The sequence below is a fragment of the Protopterus annectens genome, chromosome 10.part0, assembly GCF_019279795.1.
Source record: "Protopterus annectens isolate FY-2018-M chromosome 10.part0, PAN1.0, whole genome shotgun sequence".
NCBI classification, from domain to species: Eukaryota; Metazoa; Chordata; order Ceratodontiformes; family Protopteridae; genus Protopterus; species Protopterus annectens.
In genome coordinates this window covers 1,580,221,226-1,580,240,749 of record NC_056744.1, presented here as the reverse complement: position 1 = coordinate 1,580,240,749, position 19,524 = coordinate 1,580,221,226, and the positions used below count along the sequence as shown (strand labels likewise).

Below are 19,524 nucleotides of genomic sequence, written 5' to 3'. Positions count from 1 at the left end.
CTTAATGGGAAGCAATTAAATCTATAAATATACAAGGTTATACCTCCAACAAAAAAGCAAATACACCAAAAAGCTTTTGAAGACAGTAAAGGAGAGTAGAGGTATATCCAAAAAAGAAAAAGAAGGGGGCTGGAGGGAGAATAACCAGGACTGCAACAGTGAATACACTCAAACATCTACATTTATGGTAAGTGTACACAACTGTATTATGTTCTTCGTGTTTCACTGTTGCAGTTATCACTTTTGGGTAGATTCCTAAAGCTAAGGATGAGAAGAGGAATTTAAATAGAATTAGGACCAGCTAAAAGGCCCTGCAAGACTGCAGTGGCAAAGCCAGCTCTGGATTTAGAGAAAATTGGCAGACGGTAATGCTTGGTGAAAGTATGTACAGAACTCCAAGTAGCAGCTTCTAGGATGTCCCTAGTAGGAACGCCTCTGAGAAAGGCTGTAGAGGTAGATGCAGCCCTGGTAGAGTGGGGTCTGATCCCCTGTGGGATAAGTTTTTCATGGTGTTTGTAGCAAAAAAGAATGCAATGGCCTAGCCATCTGGAAATGGTTTGCTTTGAAATAGCCTTCCCCCCTCTGGCCCTGCAGCAAATGCCACCAGCAGTTGATCAGATTTCCTTTGAGGTTTAGTTCTGTCCAAGTAGAATCTAAGTTGTCTGTGCACGTCTAAGGAGTGCAGAATCCATTCCCCTTTGTTCTGTGGATTAGGAAAGAAGGCTGGGAAATGTATGGACTGATTAAGGGCCACACCGGATACCACCTTGGGCATGAAGGAGGGATTGGTCCAGAGGGACACACTGTCCGCATGAAAGATGATGAAAGGCTCCGCTGCCATGAGGGCCTGTAATTCAGATACCCTTCTTGCTGAAGTGATTGCTAAAAGAAAAGCTGTTTTCCAGGAAAGGAATTTTAAGTCCGCAGTGGCAGCTGGCTCGAAAGGAGGAAGGGTAAGCTTTTCCAATACAAAGTTGAGGTCCCAAGCTGGAGTTGGAGCTCTCCTGCGTGGTCAGAGTTTTGGCTCCTCTGAGGAACTGCTTAAACAGTGGATGAGAGAAGAGGGGTGGGTTCTGTGTTATAATGAGCTGAGATAGCTGAGACGTGAATTCTGATGGAGGAGAAAGACAGACCCTTATGAAGCACCTCAGTTAAGTACTGTAAGATCTGAGGTAAATTGGGCACTGTTGTGCTCATCCCTTGAGACTGGTTCCAGGCACAGAATCTTTTCCATTTTTCAGCGTAAGACTTTCTGGTGCTATGCCTCCTTGCCTCTAAAATGATATCCATCACTGGTTTACTGAAGGATGGTAAAGGAGAAATTATGTAATTAGCCAGGCTGCTAGATTCAGTGTTTGAAGTTGAAGATGCAGAATTTGGTTCTCCTGCTGAGACAATAGAGTAGGAGTCTGAGGCAGGTGCCATGGGGCCCACAGTGACACACTGCGCAAGAGGGGGTACACCAGTGTTGGCATGGCCAGTCTGGTGCAATCAAAATCGTCCTTGGTTTGTCTTGTTTCATCTTTAGTAATACTTTGGAGAGGAGAGGCAGAGGAGGAAAGGCATAAACTGATAGTTTTTTCCAGCTGAAGGACAGAGCATCCACTTTCCAAGCTTGTTTGTGGGGAGTCCTTGTGCAGAATTTGTCCAACTGATAGTTTTGGGGGGGGGGGGGCAAACAGGTTTATATCTGGCTCCTCCATTTGCTTGACATGTTGAAAATCCTTGGCTCGTTTCCACTTGTGTGGGTCCATGAGGTTTCTGCTTAGTTCGTCTGCCAATGTATTTAGTTTTCCTGGCAGGAATTGTGCTTGTAAATGTACCTGACAGCTCAGGGCTGTGTTCCACAATGCCATGGCTAGTCTGCAGAGGGGGCAAGAATGTGTACCCCCCCTGCTTGTTTATGTACCACATAACAGTGGTGTTGCCCGTCTTTATCATTAATTGTCCCGGAAGAATGTAGTCCTTGAAGGCTGTCAGAGCATTCTGTACAGCTAACATTTCTTTTTGATTGATATGCAGGTGCATTTGACTTGGGTTCCATTTGCCCTGAATGCACTTCCCTGCAAGGTGGGCCCCCATGCATAGTCTGATGCATCTGTTGCTAAGGTTTGGGCGGCAGGGGGTAGTGTGAATGGTAGTCCCCTGCTTTGTTGGCAGGCCTCTGGTCTTGAGAGTGTTGACACCAAAGGCTTTTAGGTACCACTGAAGTTTCCTCATATGCAGTCTGCCATATGGAATGAGTAGAATGCAAGATGCCATGAACCCCAGAGCTTGCAGGATTTTCCTTGCAGATAACTAGGGTCTGGTGGCTAATTGAGAGAAGTAGGCTGCCAGGTAAGTTTGCTTTCCTGCTGTAAGGAATGCCATCTGGGATGCTGTGTCCAGGCTTGCTCCCAGGAATATAATCCTTTGGGTGGTACTAGTTTGGATTTCTTTTCATTGATAGTGTACCCTAGGGAGGTCAGTAGGGACTTTACAAAGGCCAGATGATTGAGCAGCTTTTCCTGACTGTCTGCCTGAATTAGGCGGGCCCCCTCTGCCTCTAGGGCGGCGTCCACCCTGCCCTCCTCTGCCACGGAAAGGCTGGGAGTCCGGAGCGGGACGGGACTGTTGCGACTTCCGGAAAGTACAGTTTTGTACCTACCATAAATGTAGATGTCCGAACTGGATAGCATCTGCAGTCATAACAAATGGGTTGTCCTGTCGTCAGGCAGCCCTTCGGTCGGCCGGATTCCAAAGTCCGGGTCCGGCTTCGGCTGATGTCGCACTTCACCCGACGTCATCTGTGCTGGTCTTCAGGTATAAAGGCATCAGCCGACGCCATTTTCCTCAGTGTTTCTTGCCCCAGATGCCTATTGCCCTCTTGGAAAGCTAAATTTTGGATAAATGCCAATGTTTCCAAAATAGTAGAAGGCAAACACAAAAATTAAACATGTATGTACATATATACAAACAAATACACCATAAGAGACTCCCCCCCCAGCTAGCTATTAGGAGGGTAAATACCCTAGGAGTACCGCAGAGGGGAAGGAGGGAGGGTAATCCTGACTGCAGATGCTATCCAGTTCGGACATCTACATTTATGGTAGGTACAAAACTGTACTATGTCCTTCATGGATGCATCTGCAGTCATAACAAATGGGTAGAATACCATAGCTAAACTAGGGGAGGAGGAATAATAATTATGGTGTAGTCAGGATCCCTTGCAGAACAGCAGTGGCAAACCCTGCTTGGGATCTAGAATATAGAGGTAAATTATAATGCTTGGCAAATGTATGCACGGAGGTCCAAGTAGCCGCCTCAATAATGTCCTTGGTTGCCACTCCTCTTAAGAAAGCTGTGGTAGTGGCTGTAGCCCTTGTAGAATGAGGTCTTATGTTCTGTGGAATTGGTTTTCCATGGTAGGAGTAACAGAATCTTATGCAATTTCCTATCCATTTGGAGATTGTCTGTTTGGAAATTGCTTTTCCTTCCCTTCCTGTTGCATAGGCTACAAAGAGCTGGTCAGTTCTTCTTTTACCTTTGGTTCTGTCCAGGTAGTAGCGTAACTGTCTATGTACATCCAAGGTATGCATTATTCTTTCACCTCTGTTTTGTGGATTGGGAAAGAAGGTAGGTAGGTGGATTGCCTGGTTTAAAGACTCTCTGGATACCACCTTAGGCATAAATGTAGGATTAGTTCTCATGGACACCCTATCTTGATGGAAGATTAGGAAGGGTTGCACTGCCATTAAGGCCTGTAGTTCCGAAACCCTCCTTGCTGAAGTAATAGCCAGTAGGAAAGCAGTTTTCCATGACAGGTGTTGTAGATCTGCTGTTGCTGCTGGTTCAAACGGGGGGAGTGTCAACTTTTCTAGTACAAAATTCAAGTCCCATGCTGGTAATGGTGGTTTCCTAGGAGGTTTTACATTCTTGATCCCTCTGAGGAACTGCCTGAGTAGAGGGTGTGAAAAGACAGGAGGATCAAAGCTGTATTCTGCTGAAATAGCTGATGCATGTATCTTGATGGAGGAATAGGACAGGCCTGTATGTAGAAGCTCTGCCAAGTACTCCAGAATGTTAGCAATATCTATGTTCGACACATCTTTTCCTCTTTCAGTACTCCAAATGACGAACCTTTTCCATTTTCCTGCATTCTTGTTGAAGGTCTGCGGGCTTCAAGGATAATGTCTTTAACCCTTTGTGAAAGGTCTGGGTTAGTCACTGCTATGTGATGTTCCAGGCAGTCAGTTACAAGGTTTTTAGGTTTGGATGTATGATGTTGTAGTTGTTCTGAGTTAACATCAGAGGCATCAGGGGTATTGACCACATTTTCTCCCGAGACATGCTCCTCAGCAATGGGTACCAGTGTTGTCTTGGCCAGTTTGGGGCTATCAGAATTATCCTTGGACGTTCCTCTTTGATTTTCAGTAGTACCTTGTGCATCAAGGGAAGAGGTGGAAATGCATATGCTGTCAGGCCTTTCCAGCTGAAGGATAGAGAGTCCACCTTCCATGCAAGTGGGTGGAATGTCCTTGTGCAGAATTTTTTGAGCTGGTGATTTTGTGGGGAAGCGAATAGATCTATTTGTGGCATTCCCCATTTCTTTGTGATGGCCTTGAAGATGTCCGGGTGTAGCATCCATTCGTGAGCATCCGAGGTGGTTCTGCTTAAAATGTCTGCTAGGGTGTTCTCTTTTCGCGGTACAAATATTGCCTGTAACTGGATGTTGTAGCTGAGAGCCAGATTCCAAAGGTCCAAAGTCATTCTGCATAGGGGGTAAGAATGAGTGCCTCCCTGTTTGTTGATGTACCACATGACTGTGGTGTTGTCTGTCCATATCATCAAATGGCCTTCTTTGAGGAATGGTCTGAATTTTAGGATTGCCAGTTTTACTGCCAGCATTTCTTTTTGGTTTATGTGCAGGTGCAGTTGGTCCTGAGTCCACAGTCCTTGTACGCATTTGTCCAGCATGTGTGCCCCCCATCCTAGGTCTGAGGCATCCGTTGTGATGGTTTGGTTTGCTGGAAAGTTGTGGAAGGGTAAGCCTGGGTTTGACTGGCATGCCCGAGCCCACCATAGGAACTCCTGTTTTAAGCATGGGATTAGTGGTATTTCTGTTTCTAAGCTGTGCCTGTGTTGAGACCATAAATTCTTTAGGTACCACTGTAATTTTCTCATATGCAGTCTGGCATGTGGGACCAAGATTATGCATGATGCCATGAAGCCCAAGGCCTGCAGAACTTTTCTTGCTGTTAGTCTGTTCTGCTTTGTTAATGCCAAGAAGTAAAGAGGGAGTTCTTTTTGTTTTTCTGCAGTTAGGAATGCCATCTGTTTTACTGTGTCCAACTCACCAAGAAAGTTCTTGTCTGGGATGGTATCAGCCTTGACTTTTGTAAATTGACTGTGTATCCCAGGGCTTGTAGCAAGTAAATGACCCTTTGTAAATCTGTTGTCAGCTTGCTTTTGTTGTCCGCTTGTAACAGGCAGTCGTCCAGGTATGGATAAATTTGGATTCCCTGTACTCTGCAGTGAGCGATTACTGATGCCAGGCATTTTGTGAATACTCTGGGCAGTAGATAAGCCAAAGGGCAATGCTGAGAATTGATAATGCTCTGATCCTGCAAGAAATCTGAGGTATCTTCTGCAATTTGGTCGAATGGGGACGTGCAGGTATGCCTCCTTGAGATCTAGAGTTACCAGCCAACACTCCTTGCCCAGCATGGGAAGAAGTTGCTGTAGGGTCAGCATTTTGAATTTTGGGACAATGATGTATGTGTTTAAGATGGACAGGTCGAGAATAGGTCTCCAGTTTTTCTTTTCTTGGTACTAGGAAGAGTCTGGAGTAGAATCCTTTGCCCTGTTCTGTTATTGGCACCCTTTCCACAGCTCTCATCTTTATTAATTCCGCTATCTGGTGCAGGGCTTCTATTTTTGATTTGGGGCAGGTTTGGCATTCCTCTTTTACTGGTAAAGTGTGGAAGTGGAACCGGTAGCCTTGGTCTATGGTTTGCAAAATCCACTTGTCTTTTGTAATATAGTGCCAATTTTTCGAGAATAAGGCTAACTTTCCGCCTAATGGTGCTGCTATTTGCTTCCTGGTAGGCGGAGTCAGAGCCAAGTCACTGTGATTGTCCTGTTGCAGTGGCAGTGGTTGTGTCTGTGCCTCGGTTATTGCCTTGCCACTGTCGTCCTCTGTAGGCACCTCCTCTGGATTGATTTCTGCCCCTAGAGCGCCTGTTCCTGCCCCTTTGTGATCTTGTGGAGTCAGGAAAGGACCAATTTTGGCAGGCCAGTTCCTGCTAAACCTTGGGGGCTGAACCTGTAGGAAATCTTTAACTGTTTGTACAGATTTTGCCTTCTCTTCCATTTTCTTCATTACCTGCAGGGCAGGTTCCCCAAATAGACTGGCCTTATCCATAGGAGCATCCAATAGCTTAGCTTTAACATGATCCGGTAAGACCTGTTCTTTCAACCATGCATGCCTTCTTATCACTGTGCCAGTCATGGCTGATCTAAATGAAGCCTCCAGTGCATCATAGCCACATTTTAAAGAATGGTTACTAACCTGTTGGATGTTATTCACCATTTCTAATACATATTTCTTATCTAAAGATTCATCAGAGGACAGCTTTTAATTAACTGATCAAGCATAAACTCTTGGTATTGGATCATGTGAAACTGACAGTTTAAAGCTCTAGCTGAGAGAGTAGCAGAGGTGTAGACTTTTTCCCCATCTCTCTAAGGACCTGGATTCCCTTTCAGAGGGAATAGGGTTTTTGCTGTGGTCGAGGCAACTGCCTTAGGCCCCTGGGATATAGTTTCGGGTCTGCAAGAGGGGCCTTGTATAGGTGGTGATGAGTGTCTGGCACCCTGTAAAATCTATCTGGTTTGGCAGGGGCTGGAGGTAAAGAATCAGGTGCAGTGCAGACATCATTAAATGCATCGTCCACAACAGATAGGACAGGAGGTATAGCTAAGGGCCTATGTTGTGGTAAGTGCAGAAAAGTCCTAAGCCTTTTTCTTGAATCTGAGAAATCTTGTCCCTGCCATTGGAATTGTTCTCTCATGGCATGTAAGGTTTCCCCAAAGGAGAATTCCTCTGGTGGAGAGGCAGCTGGGATGGATTCTTCAGCATCTGAATCTTCATAATTGGAAAAAGGAGCCTCTGGCTGGTCTGTAATGTCTGAGTCATCCGCAGAATCATCAGAGGACACAGGCTCGGGGCTCTGCTCTAGGTCTCTTTTCTGGGGGCTGAGAGGCCCTGTCTGGGTGAGACTGGGATCCCCTAATTAAGGATATTAAATCTTCTGCCAGAGTAAGCATTTGTGAACTAGAAGAGGGCCTGAGTGAGGGTGGTTTAACAGGCCCTGATTTAGCTGATTTGGCTGCTTTAGCCCTGGCAAAGGCCTTAATAGACATGGCTGCAGGAGGCCTAGCAGCACCACGTGCTGGGGTAGAGATATCCAAAGGGATGGTGTCTGATAGATCAGTAGGAGCCACAGTTATAGGCAAAATTTCTGAGGCTGATTCAGGTAAGGTAGCAGGAGCCTCAGTAGTAGTCATGGATTCGGCTGAAGATTGACCAGTTTTCTCGGTTTCGGCCGAAACCGAGACACTCGCGGCTTGCTTAACCGTGGTTTCGGCTGAAACCGCGGACCGCGAGTGTCGGTCCTTTTCTTTGCGTTTTTTAACAATTTGGGTAGTCGGAGGATCCGACGGCATAATGTACGCAAAATCTGAGCCGAAAAACTGTTCAGCAAACTCCGACCGATGCCTAAGCGTTCGTCGGTTGAAGGAAGCACAGGCCGAACAGGCTGCTACGTCGTGGTCTGGGCCTAAGCAAGGCAAACAGTAAGAGTGGAAATCTTTATGAGGTATTTGTTTCCCACAAGTTAAACAGTTATTGACTTTTTCTGACATCGGCTGAGGCAAGAAGGAGTCCCCAACGGGTACTTAGCTTTTAGAAGTCTTCGAAGTAGTATTCGGTAGTAGTAATCTCTGGATCTGACCGACCGGCACTTGCGAACAGCTTCTGCTTCGGGCGCCACGCGGCAAGAAAGACTGGGGAAAATGGCGTCGGCTGATGCCTTTATACCCGAAGACCAGCAGAGATGACGTCGGGTGAAGTGCGACATCAGCAGAAGCCGGACCCGGACTTTGGAATCCGGCCGACCGAAGGGCTGCCTGACGACAGGACAACCCATTTGTTATGACTGCAGATGCATCCATGAAGGACATCCACGTCTTCTTCTGTCCCTTTTGGTTCTTAGAGAAGGACCTCTGGGGAGCAGAGAAGCGGACTCCGACAGCAGACGTCTTCCCGTCCTTTTCGCTCAGGACCAAGGTATCTCGCACGGTTTTGCCGAAGAGGGCAGAACCATCAAAAGGGGCATTAGCGAAAGATGCCTTAAAGGATTCTGTGAAATCACAGTGCCGGAGCCAGGCCTGACGTCTCATAATGAGGCCCGCTCCGCCGGCTCTAGCGGCTCCTTCCGTGGCATGAGACAGAAGCCGCATAGAGGTGTTAGATATGGATCGTAGAGTGGCCATCCGGGTGGAGTGCAACTGTTTGTCCTCTGCCAACATGGACTTGGGGGGGCGACACAGCGTACTCTTTGATAAGGTCCCGCAGCAGTCGGAGCACATGTGCCATGTAGTTCAGCGACCTCACAGAGAAGGTAGCCGAACTAAACACCCGCTTCCCTAGGCGGTCCATCGACTGAGACTCCTTGCTCGGGGGATGAACCGAGGGACTCTCTTGAGCAAGTTCCCTCTTGGTGGCCGCCGCCACCAACATGGCATCTACAGGGGGACCCTTACTCCAGTGGGACTAGTCAGAGGGTGGACTAAGAATCTTGTCCGGGTGCTTGGGGACTGGCTCCACAGTGTCCGGCTCCTTCCACGCCCTGGTAGTAATCAAGTCTAACAGGGGGTCGGCCGGAGGGGACACCCAAGAGGTAGGACGGGCCTGCTTCAAACGCCTCCAGGAACACGGATTCGTCCAAGGTAGGCTTTGGAGCAGACCACCCCCCCCCCCCTATTCTGAGCATCTCCATGATGTCACCAAATGAGACATCTTCGGGGGGGGTGATCTTGGGGAGCCTTCCCCTTCCTCCAAATCCATGTCCTCAGTCAAGGACTCGGGGGAGTTCAGGTGCCTCCTCTTGCACCTTTGCTTGTGAGGAACCTCCTCGGGGGGGCTGTCAGAGTAGGTCTCACCAGCAATGTCTTGTTCCAATGGAACTACCTGGGACGTCAAAGCAGGCTGTCCCTGGGGCCAGGTGATGGAAGTCGGGCCCAACTGAGAAGGAGTGCAGGGTGGAGCCGTGGCAAGGGCCGGGGGCCTGGAATCTCTCGACAGGACCCTCTCCACCACATCGAATGCAGAGGGAGAGCTGCTCTCTCTGGGATCCGAAAGCAGACTCTCCCTCGGATCCGACAGACGGATCGGGGCCGGCGCTGAAGCGATCGGATCTGACGGACCAGCATGCTCCGACCTGGACAGAGCCGAAGGCATACCGATACCGCCGGATCCGAAGCTCAGCCCTCGGCTCCGAGAGCTCAGATCCAAAGAAAATGGACCCGAAAGACTCGAGGGAAGTGTCGGCGCCGAAGTACCCGAGACTATTGGCGCCAACACACCCCCGGCTCCAAGGCTGCCCGGCTCCGAAGACTTCGAACCCGGGAAGCGGGACGGAGATGGAGCTATCGGGGAAAAGAAGGGGGTCGAGCACCCCCCCGGAGAGGGGGGGAGGCAGGAGCACTCCCATCTGCAGTTTGGCCTGGAGGAATCTTCTCATCGTCCAGTCCAAATCTGCATCCATGAGACTTCTGGTAGATCTCGACAAGGCCACCGAGGCGGGGCGGGAGTGTCGCCTCGATGACCTCGAAGGAGATCGGGTCTCCTCCTCAGGACCCGGTGAAAAGCATGGGGACTGGATCCGAGAAGGAGGAGACTCTGAAGACCTGGAGGGAGAAGACAGCTTAGCCGGGGGGGCCGAAGCGGATGCCTCAGCCCGCCGCTTGTGGTGCTTCTCCCTCCTCCTCCTTTCTTTCCTGGCCTCCCTCTCCTCCGGGCCTAAGGCGGGAGGTTGAGTCCCGGCCGGGGGGAGGGAAGCAGGAGTGGCAGCCGCCACAGCGGGAGCCACGGGAGGACCGGAGGTAGAAGCCGAGTCCAGGGGCAGAAGACCCGCCAGAATCAGCTTAGACCTCCAGTGCTTGAGTGCCCTGGGGTTGAACGCTGCACAAATGGTACAACCAGAGGACAGGTGCTCAACCCAAAGGCAAAACACACACCAAGTGTGGCCATCCGCTGGGGACAGCTTATGGCCACACTCGGTGCACTTAGAAAACATCACCTTTGGGGCCTCGGACATACTATAGAAGGTAAGCCACACACACTAGGCCCCAAACACACACACACACAACCCTGACGGAACCACGAAGGAAGGGGAAGGTTAAACAGAAACAAAATAATTTAAACCAAGAGAGCTTTTGGTAGAAAAAAATGGACCTAAACACACACTCTCACCAAAGGTTAAAGAAAAATGGTAGAAAAATTTAATTTTTCTCACAAGAGAACGAAAACGCCTGGAACTCTGGATCAAGCTGCTGAAGTAAACCGCGGCAAACTAGATCTGAGGTCAGTCAGGGTTGGCAGGGGATTATGGGTAGGGGGAGGAGCTTGGAGCTCGGATCTAAAGCTGTTGAAAACTGCCGGCTCGGATCCGAGGTCGGATCCGATACCCATAGGTTGCTGCACAAATGAAGTTAACTACTTCAGATCAATTGTTAACTTTTTCTGACATTGGTTAGAGCAAGAAAAAAGGATCCTCAACAGCGTATTTAGCTTTTAGAAGACTTCAGCTTCAATTCGGAAGACGAAACTGAGGTAGCGGCCGACAGGCACTCGTGCGGACTGCTTCTGCTTCAGGCTCCTCGGCAAGAAAGACTGATTTAATGGCATCGGCTGCCTTACTTTATACTACTGACGACCTGATGTCAGTCCTGAAGCGACAGCAACAAATGCAGAAATAATAAGCCTCTGGTATCCGGGCTGGCCGAGAGTTACCCTGGCAGGGATAACCCAAAGGTGATGACTAACAGTGAAACACGAAGAACATCAGTCATATTGTCTGTGTAGATCTGCAGCCATCCTGGCGTGAGGAGGGGCTGGAAAGACTGAATAGCTAAAATCAAAGCCTTCATCTTTTTTTTACATTTATGTGGTCCTTTCCCTGTGAGGGGGGGTCCATTGTCCTTTAACAGTATGTGTGCTCAGAGCTGTTCCCCCAACCTCTATCCGAAGCATCTGTGTACAGGACCCGAGATGGGGGCAATGGGTGAATGGGAAGTCTTGGGTTTATGGACATTTGCTGTACCAACCACAGGAGCTCCTTCTTAAGGCAAAGTAGTAGTGGGATAGGGAATTCCAGAGGGTGGGCATGGTGTGTCCATACAGATTTCAGGAACCATTGAAATTTCATGTGCAGCCATGCCAGGGGTAGCATAAGGATGGCAGAAGCCATCAGTTCTAGGATTCTGAAAAACTGTCTTGCTGACAACTGGTTTAGGGGAAGGATCTCTGAGAAGGTATGACAGACTTCCTGAGCCTTTTGGTTTGGGAGAGACACTATTATTTTGTCTGTTTGGAATCTGCAGCCCAGAAATATATGAACTTGACATGGGAAGAGGGTAGATTTGTGGAAGTTGATTGTGAATCCGAGGCTTTGTAGGATGGCAATGGTTGGGTGGAGGTTGCTCACCAGTTACTCTGGGGTGTTGGTCTGGAACAGGAGGTTGCACAGTTAAAGAAAGAACTAAGTGCCTTGGGGTCTGCAGAAAGTGACCACTGAAGCTAAACACTTTGCGAAAACTCTTGGGGCTGTAGAAAGACCAAAAGGCAAGACCAAGACTTGAAAGTGCCAGGATCCCACAGAGAAAAATAGAAATTTCCCGAATTTGGGATGAATGGGAATATGCAAGTAGGCATCTTTGATGTCTATGGACACCAGGAAGGCATGTGAGAGGATCACAGGAAACAGGGTCTGAAGAGTTAGCATTTTGAAGGGAGGTACCTTCAGAAAGGTGGTGAAAAAAGAAAGGTCTAGGATGGGTCTCCATGGCCTTTCCTTTCTATGAACTAGAAACATGTGGGAATAGAAGCCTGTTCCTTTCTGGGGGTGGGCACTGACTGTAATGTACCCCGTTCTAACAGGTTTTCCAATACCTGTGGGAAAAAAGGTATCTGATCTGCTGGAGATTGAGGGATACCCCTAAAGGGAGGTACAGTGTGCCAAATCATAAAGTATCCATGTTTGATGATGCTGAGGACCCAGGCATCTTGAGTTATGGATTCCCCAGCAGGAAGGGACAGGGGTTAGTGTAGGGAGAGGGGGGTATTGCAGGGTAGTCCTGAGGAGTCAGAAGGAAGACCCTGTTCTATCAGGAAAGGGCTGCTTAGCCACATGAGAAGCAGCTGAGAATGCGGTTTCTTGGTGCCCTTGGTGGGTTTCTGTCGGTGGGTCCAGGACTGCCTGCAGACGAAGACCTGGTTTGCATGATAGTTCCTGTGAAATTTAGGAACTGGAGAGACCAGAATATGTTTGAGGTCTTTTAACTCCTTGCCTCTTTTCTTGCAGGGACTTGAAAAGTTCAGCAGATGGTTTACCAAACAAGGCAAAGTTATCAAGGGCAGCATCCATGAGCTTCGCCTTGATGTCCTCAAGAAGTGGTTGCAACCTCAACCAGGCAAACCTTCTTAATGCTGAGGATGAAGCTGCAGCTCTGGAGACCGCCTCAACTGCATCATAGCTGCATTTGATAGTGTCAGGCCACCTGGGATGCAGCAATAAGGGAAGATACCAAGGCTTTATTCTCAGAGTCTGGCATGTCAGACACTATTTTGGACAATTGAGCCACTAGTGCCTTACTTAAATCATGTGGGTTTGGTAATTCAAAGCCCTGAAGGCTAAGGTTGCTGAGGTGTAGATTTTCTTCCAAAACCTCTCGAGTTGCCTACTGTCCTTGTCAGAGAGTAGAAGAGAAGTGGAAGTAAGGGATCTCTAGGCCCTATTAGAGGCTACAGAGATGACAGAGGGGTCCGCCACCAGGGGCTTTAAAAAGGAAATGACAGTCCTGAGGCACTTTATAATATCAATCTGCCTTTTTAGGGGCCAGAGGCTGTAAGTCAGGACACAGGGATGTGGAGGCAAGGCATCCAGAAAGGCAGGGATAACAGGAGAGAGAGCTGAAGGACTAGGGGTCTCAACCTGGAGGAGGATGTAGTATCTCTTTTGTACCTCCAATACTCCATAGCTGTCCCAATTAAAGTGGCCTCTCATTTTTGAAAGGGTTTCTCTGAATGATCTCCTCCAAGGGGGAGTCTGTCCCATTAGAGTCTTCATCTGCAGAAGCATAGTTGAATGGGGAAGGAATTTGAGAGGCGTAAGCTAAAGAATCACTGTCCACATTAGAGGAAGAATCTTTCTCCGAGGTAGCTTCTGGTCTTACCCTTTTTTGGTGGCAGGTAGGCCATGAAAGAGGAGGGGGAGGGGAGCGGGAGGTAGATCTCAAGGCCATGAAGGCCTTGAAAAAGCCCTGGGCAAAATTTTGCCACTCTTTCTGAGGGTCTGGAGGAGGTGAGGAGTGTCTGACTTTCTGCTTTTTCTTCGCAGAAGTGTCCATCTAATGTAAAGTGTGAGGACCGGATGTAGTCCTACACTCTAACAAATCCGAGTCGACATCTTCCCTCACTACAATCTGTGTGATTCCAATTTGGGCTTTCAGACATGACAAGCCTTTGTTACTTCTAAGGTGGCCTACAAAACTGGTTTGGTCTGACGATCTGGATCCGAAATACAGTGTACCTCCAAGGCTATCATATGCCTCAACAGAGACATCTGTGGGGAGAGGCGCAGCTTCAGCTTCTGGCCTAGGTCTTTTGGCCTTCCGCTTGGTAGGCTCGGTTGTCGGACCTGAGGGACCCTCCATCACATTTTTAGCTAAAAATTTCTAGTGCTGGTTCTCCAAGTAAATCAAGAGGGACGAAAGTCGGCTAACAAAGGGTCTTCGGCAAGAACTGACAAATCGAACAGTTTTTATCGTGGTGGAGCCCGAGACAAAAAAGGCTCTGGGAGTGGCTATTCTTGTGTGGAATCTGCCTTCCACAATCACACTTTCCCTTCTTTGATGACACTAACTCTCAACCAAGAAAAAAACAGTAGCAAAAGACATAAAAAAGGTTCCCTCAAGGGGCGCTTATCTTTAATGAAGAAAGGCAATTCTGGCAGCAAAGTGATATCCAGGACTGGTGGTTCGACTGGCGGCAAAGAAGTTCTGAGGATGGTGTGCGCGTACATTGCTTTTATGGCCTACGTCTGATAGCAGCCTACGTCAGACATACCGCACTCCACACGGTAGTAAAAGACCTTGGTATACTGGCAGATGTTGGGTCGCCTGGGCAGGCATCTCCCTAAAGAATACTGCAACAGATGACTAGAAGGACATCATCTGAAGTGTACACTTTCTTTCTGAATCTGGCATTTGTAAGGTAATGTTGGCAGCACTAGTTTCAACCTTCTGCTCACTGCATTTGAAGAAAGGACAGCTGGTCTACCTACTAGATTATCACACAAGGATTTAAATGTTTTCTCAACATGATAGAAAATATCAGGCTTTCTAGGCACCACAGCTTGGCACATTAGAATCCAACATAAAATCAAGAACAGGGAAATATCCTGAAATGGCACATATCATTCAGCTTTGGAGAAACCAGGATTGATACTGATATATACACTGTGCTGTGGAACAAGAGTTAAAGAAAGATGGAGTGGGCACCTCTTCCTTTTCACACAGTATGCCCTACTCATATCTGTATGAGAATGTCCAAAAGCTTTGGAAGTTTAGGTTGGATTCCCACCGTGCAGTGCATTCCCAAAAGTTATGACTCATTGCAGCAGCAGTCCTTACAATGAACATATGCATTATCCTCAATATTAAGAATTTATATCACGGTTCCACTAACACAAACTCTTTTTACCTTTTAATACTTCACACTCCCTGTGTTATGTGGGACAGGCCTCATTTCTAAGAATACTGGAGGCAGCCATGCTTAATTAAAGAATTCTGCATCATAAACATTACAAAATGGAAGTACAAGGTTAGGTGCAATCCACAGCTCTGTTGAGGTTCCTAACTTCAGTAAGTTAAGAAACAATGCTGCAGTCTCTATGATTTACAGCGCATCTTGACAAGGTAATCAAAATATGTGAAAGGAAAATATGAAAACATCTGTCTGTTTCTCCCCACCAACAACACACTTCAATTAGACTACTTTACAGCATCACAGTGTCTACAAAGTTGGGGGAGTGAAAGGTTCAGTGTAATAATTAACTGCCAAAACATCAAAAGAAATTACAATGAAAGATAGCTACAAAGAAATAAAAGTTAATTCCCTACCTAAAATAAATTTTGCATAAAAGCAGCTCTTTACAACATGGTGGTTAAAACATAACTCAGATAGTACCTTAAGCTGATTGAGTTTCAGGAGGTCGCTATCAGCAACAGAGGATGTGCCCATGGCACTCAGCAATCGCCGCTGCTCTGATCTTCGCTCCGAAAGGACACGGTTTGTACCCTGCATTATGGAATGAACAAGTTCAGATGAAAACACTGGACAAGAAAGTAAATTATGAAAGAAAATACTTTCTGCCTCATTTCCAACTGTCATTATGGAGAAAGTGACAATCCTTCAGTCCATTCACAATGTGGAAAAGCCACACAGTTTACATAGCAAAACCGAAGGTACCTACTGCAAACAGAAAAGCAGACAGGAAGCAACAATTTAATTACTACTACAAAAAATAAGGATACATTTCATCAGTCAACACTTCTAGTACTGCCATGCATATACAAGATGATTTCAACAATGGAAGTTACCCACAGTAATGCATATATACAGCTACACAAAGCAGTCCCACTGTTTCTCAGTTCCTCACCATGAGGAAGCTCCAAGGGGACTTATTGCCATAAGGAATAAAAGACAAAGTACAGCTGTGTACACTTACCATAAATGTAGATGAATACACTTTTGGGAATGCACTGCACGGTGGGAATCCAACCTAAACTTCCAAAGCTTTTGGACATTCTCATACAGTTTCACTGTTGCAGTCATCACCTGTGGGTTATCCCTGCTGTGGTAGCCCTCGGCCGGCCTGAATACCAGAGTCAATGTTTTTCTGCGTCGGCTGCAGTTGCCTGTAGTCTGACGTCAGGTCGTCAGTGCAATAAAGCAAGGCAGCTGACGTCATTACATCAGTTTTTCTTGCCCTAACCTGTCAGAAGCACAAAGAAATAAGGTAAAGTGGTCCTGGTGGCTAAAAGCCACCATGGGAAGCTTATGTTCCCCTAAAGGAATAGAATATAAGGGGGATGGAGGGAGGGCAACCAGGACTGCAATAGTGAATACACTCTAACATCTACATTTATGTAAGTGTACAAAAATGTACTATGTACTTTGTGTTTCACTGTTGCAGTCAACCTGTGAAAGGATTCCCAAAGCTGGGGGGGGGGGGGGGGGAGATAAGTTAGAGCCCTAGGCATGGGTCAGCAAGCCCAGCAGAAAGAACAGTTGTGTACATTTACGATAAATGTAGATGTCATAGTGTATTCACTGTTGCAGTCATTACATTTGGGTTATCTGCCTGCAGGTAGCCCTCAGCCGGCCTGAATATCAAAATCTTGGATTCCTGCATCGGATGCTGTCTCCAGGATGTCAGGTCGTCAGGGGTATAAAACATGCAGCAGACGCCATTACATCAGTTTTTCTTGTCCCACATGTCAGGTGCCCCCATAATGGGAAGCAATTATATGTTAGGTTACACCTCCAACAAAAAGCAAATACACCAGAAAGCTTAAATACACCAAACAAGAAGGAAAGTAGAGCCAAGAGAAGTCAGGGGGTGGGAGGGAGGGTAACCAGGACTGCGACAGTGAATACACTCGAACATCTACATTTATGGTAAGTGTAAACAACTGTACTATGTTCTTCGTGTTTCACTGGTGGAGTCATTACATTTGGGTTGATTATCAAAGCTAAGGAAGGGAGGAAGAATTTAGAGAGCATTAGGACCAGCTATTAAGCCTTGCAAGACTGCAGTGGCAAAACCAGCTCTGGATTTAGAAACAACAGGCATGTGGTAATGCTTGGTGAAGTTATGTACAGAGCTCCAGGTAGCAGCTTATAGGATGTCCCTGGTATGGACTCCTCTGAGGAAGGCTGTAGAGGTAGATGCAGCCCTGGTGGAATGTGATCTTATCCCCTTGTGGGGTAGTTTTTCCATGGTGCTTATAGCAGAAATGAATGCAATGGGTTATCCAGTTAGAAATGGTTTGCTGTGAAATGGCCTTCCCCTCTGCCCCTGCAGTAAAGCCAACTAGCAGCTGTTCAGATATTCTGAGAGGCTTAGTCCTGTCCAAATAAAATCTAAGTTGTCGGTGCACGTCCAAAGAGTACAGTATTCATTCACCTTTGTTTTGTGGATTCGGGAAAAAAGTAGGCAGATGAATTGACTGATTTAGGGCCACACTAGACACCACCTTGGGCATAAAGGAAGGATTGGTCCTGAGGGAAACCCTGTCTGCATGGAAGATAATGAAGGGCTCCACTGCCATGAGGGCCTGTAATTCAGACACTCTTCTTGCTGAAGTGATGGCTACAAGGAAGGTTGTTTTCCAAGAAAGGAATTTCAACTCTGCTGTTGCAGCCGGTTCAAAGGGAGGGAGAGTGAGCTTTTCCAATACAAAGTTAAGGTCCCAGGGTGGAGTAGGGGCTTGTCTGGGGGGGGGGTTCTTAAATTTTTGGCCCCTCTGAGGAACTGCTTTAATAGGAAGTGAGAGAAGAGGGGTGGTTCAGTATGATAATGTGCTGAAATGGCAGGGGCATGAATTTTAACTGACAAGGATAGACCGTTGTGGAGCATTTCTGTTAAGTACTGAAGAATATGAGGTAAGCTGGGCACTGTTGTGCCCATCCCCTGAGTTTGGCTCCAGGAACAGTATCTTTTCCACTTTTCAGCATAAGATTTTCTAGTGCTAGGCCTCCTTGCTTCCAGAATAACATCTAGTACCTGCTTACTGAGGGATGCTATTGGAGAGCTCAAGGGATTAGCCAGGCTGCAAGGTTCAGGTTTTGAAGCTGAGGTTGCAGAATTTGGCCAGCCTGCCTTGACAGCAGTGAAGATGTCTGAGGTAGGTGCCATGGCTCCAGCAGTATCATACTGCGCAAGAGGGGGTACCAAATGCTGGCATGGCCAGTCTGGTGCAATCAGTAGTGTCCTTGGTTTGTCCTGTTTGATCTTTAGCAGAACCTTCGAGATGAGAGGCAGAGGGGGAAAGGCATAAACCGAGAAGCTTTCCCTAGTAAAGGAAAGGGCATCCAATTTCCAAGCTTGACTGTGGGGAGTCCTTGTGCAGAATTTGTCCAAATGGTAGTTCTGGGGGGAGGCAAACAGGTCTATCTCTGGAGCCCCCCATTTCTTCCTCAAGAGGTTGAATATTTTTGGTTCCAGTTTCCATTCGTGTGGGTCCATGAGATTTCTGCTGAGGTCATCTGCCAGTGAATTTAGCTTGCCTGGCAGGAATTAAGCTTGTAGGTGCACTTGGTAGCTCAAGGCTGTGTTCCACAGAGCCATGGCTAGTCTGTAGAGAGGGCATGAGTGGGTTCCCCCCTGCTTGTTTATCTACCACATAACTGTGGTGTTGTCTGTCTTTACCAATAATTGTCCTGGAAGGATGTGGTCCTTGAAGGCTGTCAGGGAATTCTGTACAGCTAACATTTCTTTTTGGTTGATATGCAGGTGCATCTGACTCGGGTTCCATTTGCCCTGAATGCACTGCCCTGCCAAGTGAGCCCCCCATGCATAGTCTGATGCGTCTGTTGTTATGGTTTGGGCGGCAGGGTGTAGACTGAAAGGGAGCCCCTTGTTGAGGTGGCAGGCCTCTACCCACCAAAGGAACTCTGCCTTTATACAAGGAATGATAGGAATTGTTGTTTCCAGGTCCTGAGAATGCTGGCACCATAGGCTTTTTAGATACCATCGTAGTTTCCTCATATGCAGTCTTACATATGGAATTAGTAGAATGCAAGAGGCCATGTAGTTTGCAGAATTTTCCTTGCAGATAAATGGGTCTTTGTGGCCAGTAGTCTGAAATAGGCCGTCAAATAAACTTGTTTCTCTAGTGTGAGGAAAGCCATCTGGGAAGTTGTATTCAAGCTTGCTCCCAGGAATACAATCTGTTGGCAGGGTACTAGGTGAGATTTATTTTCGTTTATGGTGTACCCCAGTGAGGTTAGAAGTTTCTTTACAAATGCCAGATGTTTTAATAGCAAGTCCTGGCTTTCTACCTGAATCAGATAATTGTCCAGGTAATGGTAAATTTGAATATTTCTATGCCTGCAAAATGCAATGGCTGGAGCTAGACACTTAGTGAATACCCTGGGCGCAGTAGATAAGCCAAAGTGAAGTGCAGAGAAAGTAC

The 19,524-nt window shown here is 47.3% G+C and overlaps 1 protein-coding gene across 1 annotated transcript in view; it reads right to left on the bottom strand.

Moving 5' to 3' along the window:
* SETD1A (SET domain containing 1A, histone lysine methyltransferase) overlaps positions 1-19,524 on the bottom strand; it is a 1,410,167-nt gene that overhangs the window by 230,483 nt on the left and 1,160,160 nt on the right. The window contains exon 12 of the mRNA XM_044086230.1: positions 15,512-15,622. Within this exon, the coding sequence (XP_043942165.1) occupies positions 15,512-15,622 (111 nt within the window). The remainder of the gene's footprint in view (positions 1-15,511; positions 15,623-19,524) is intronic.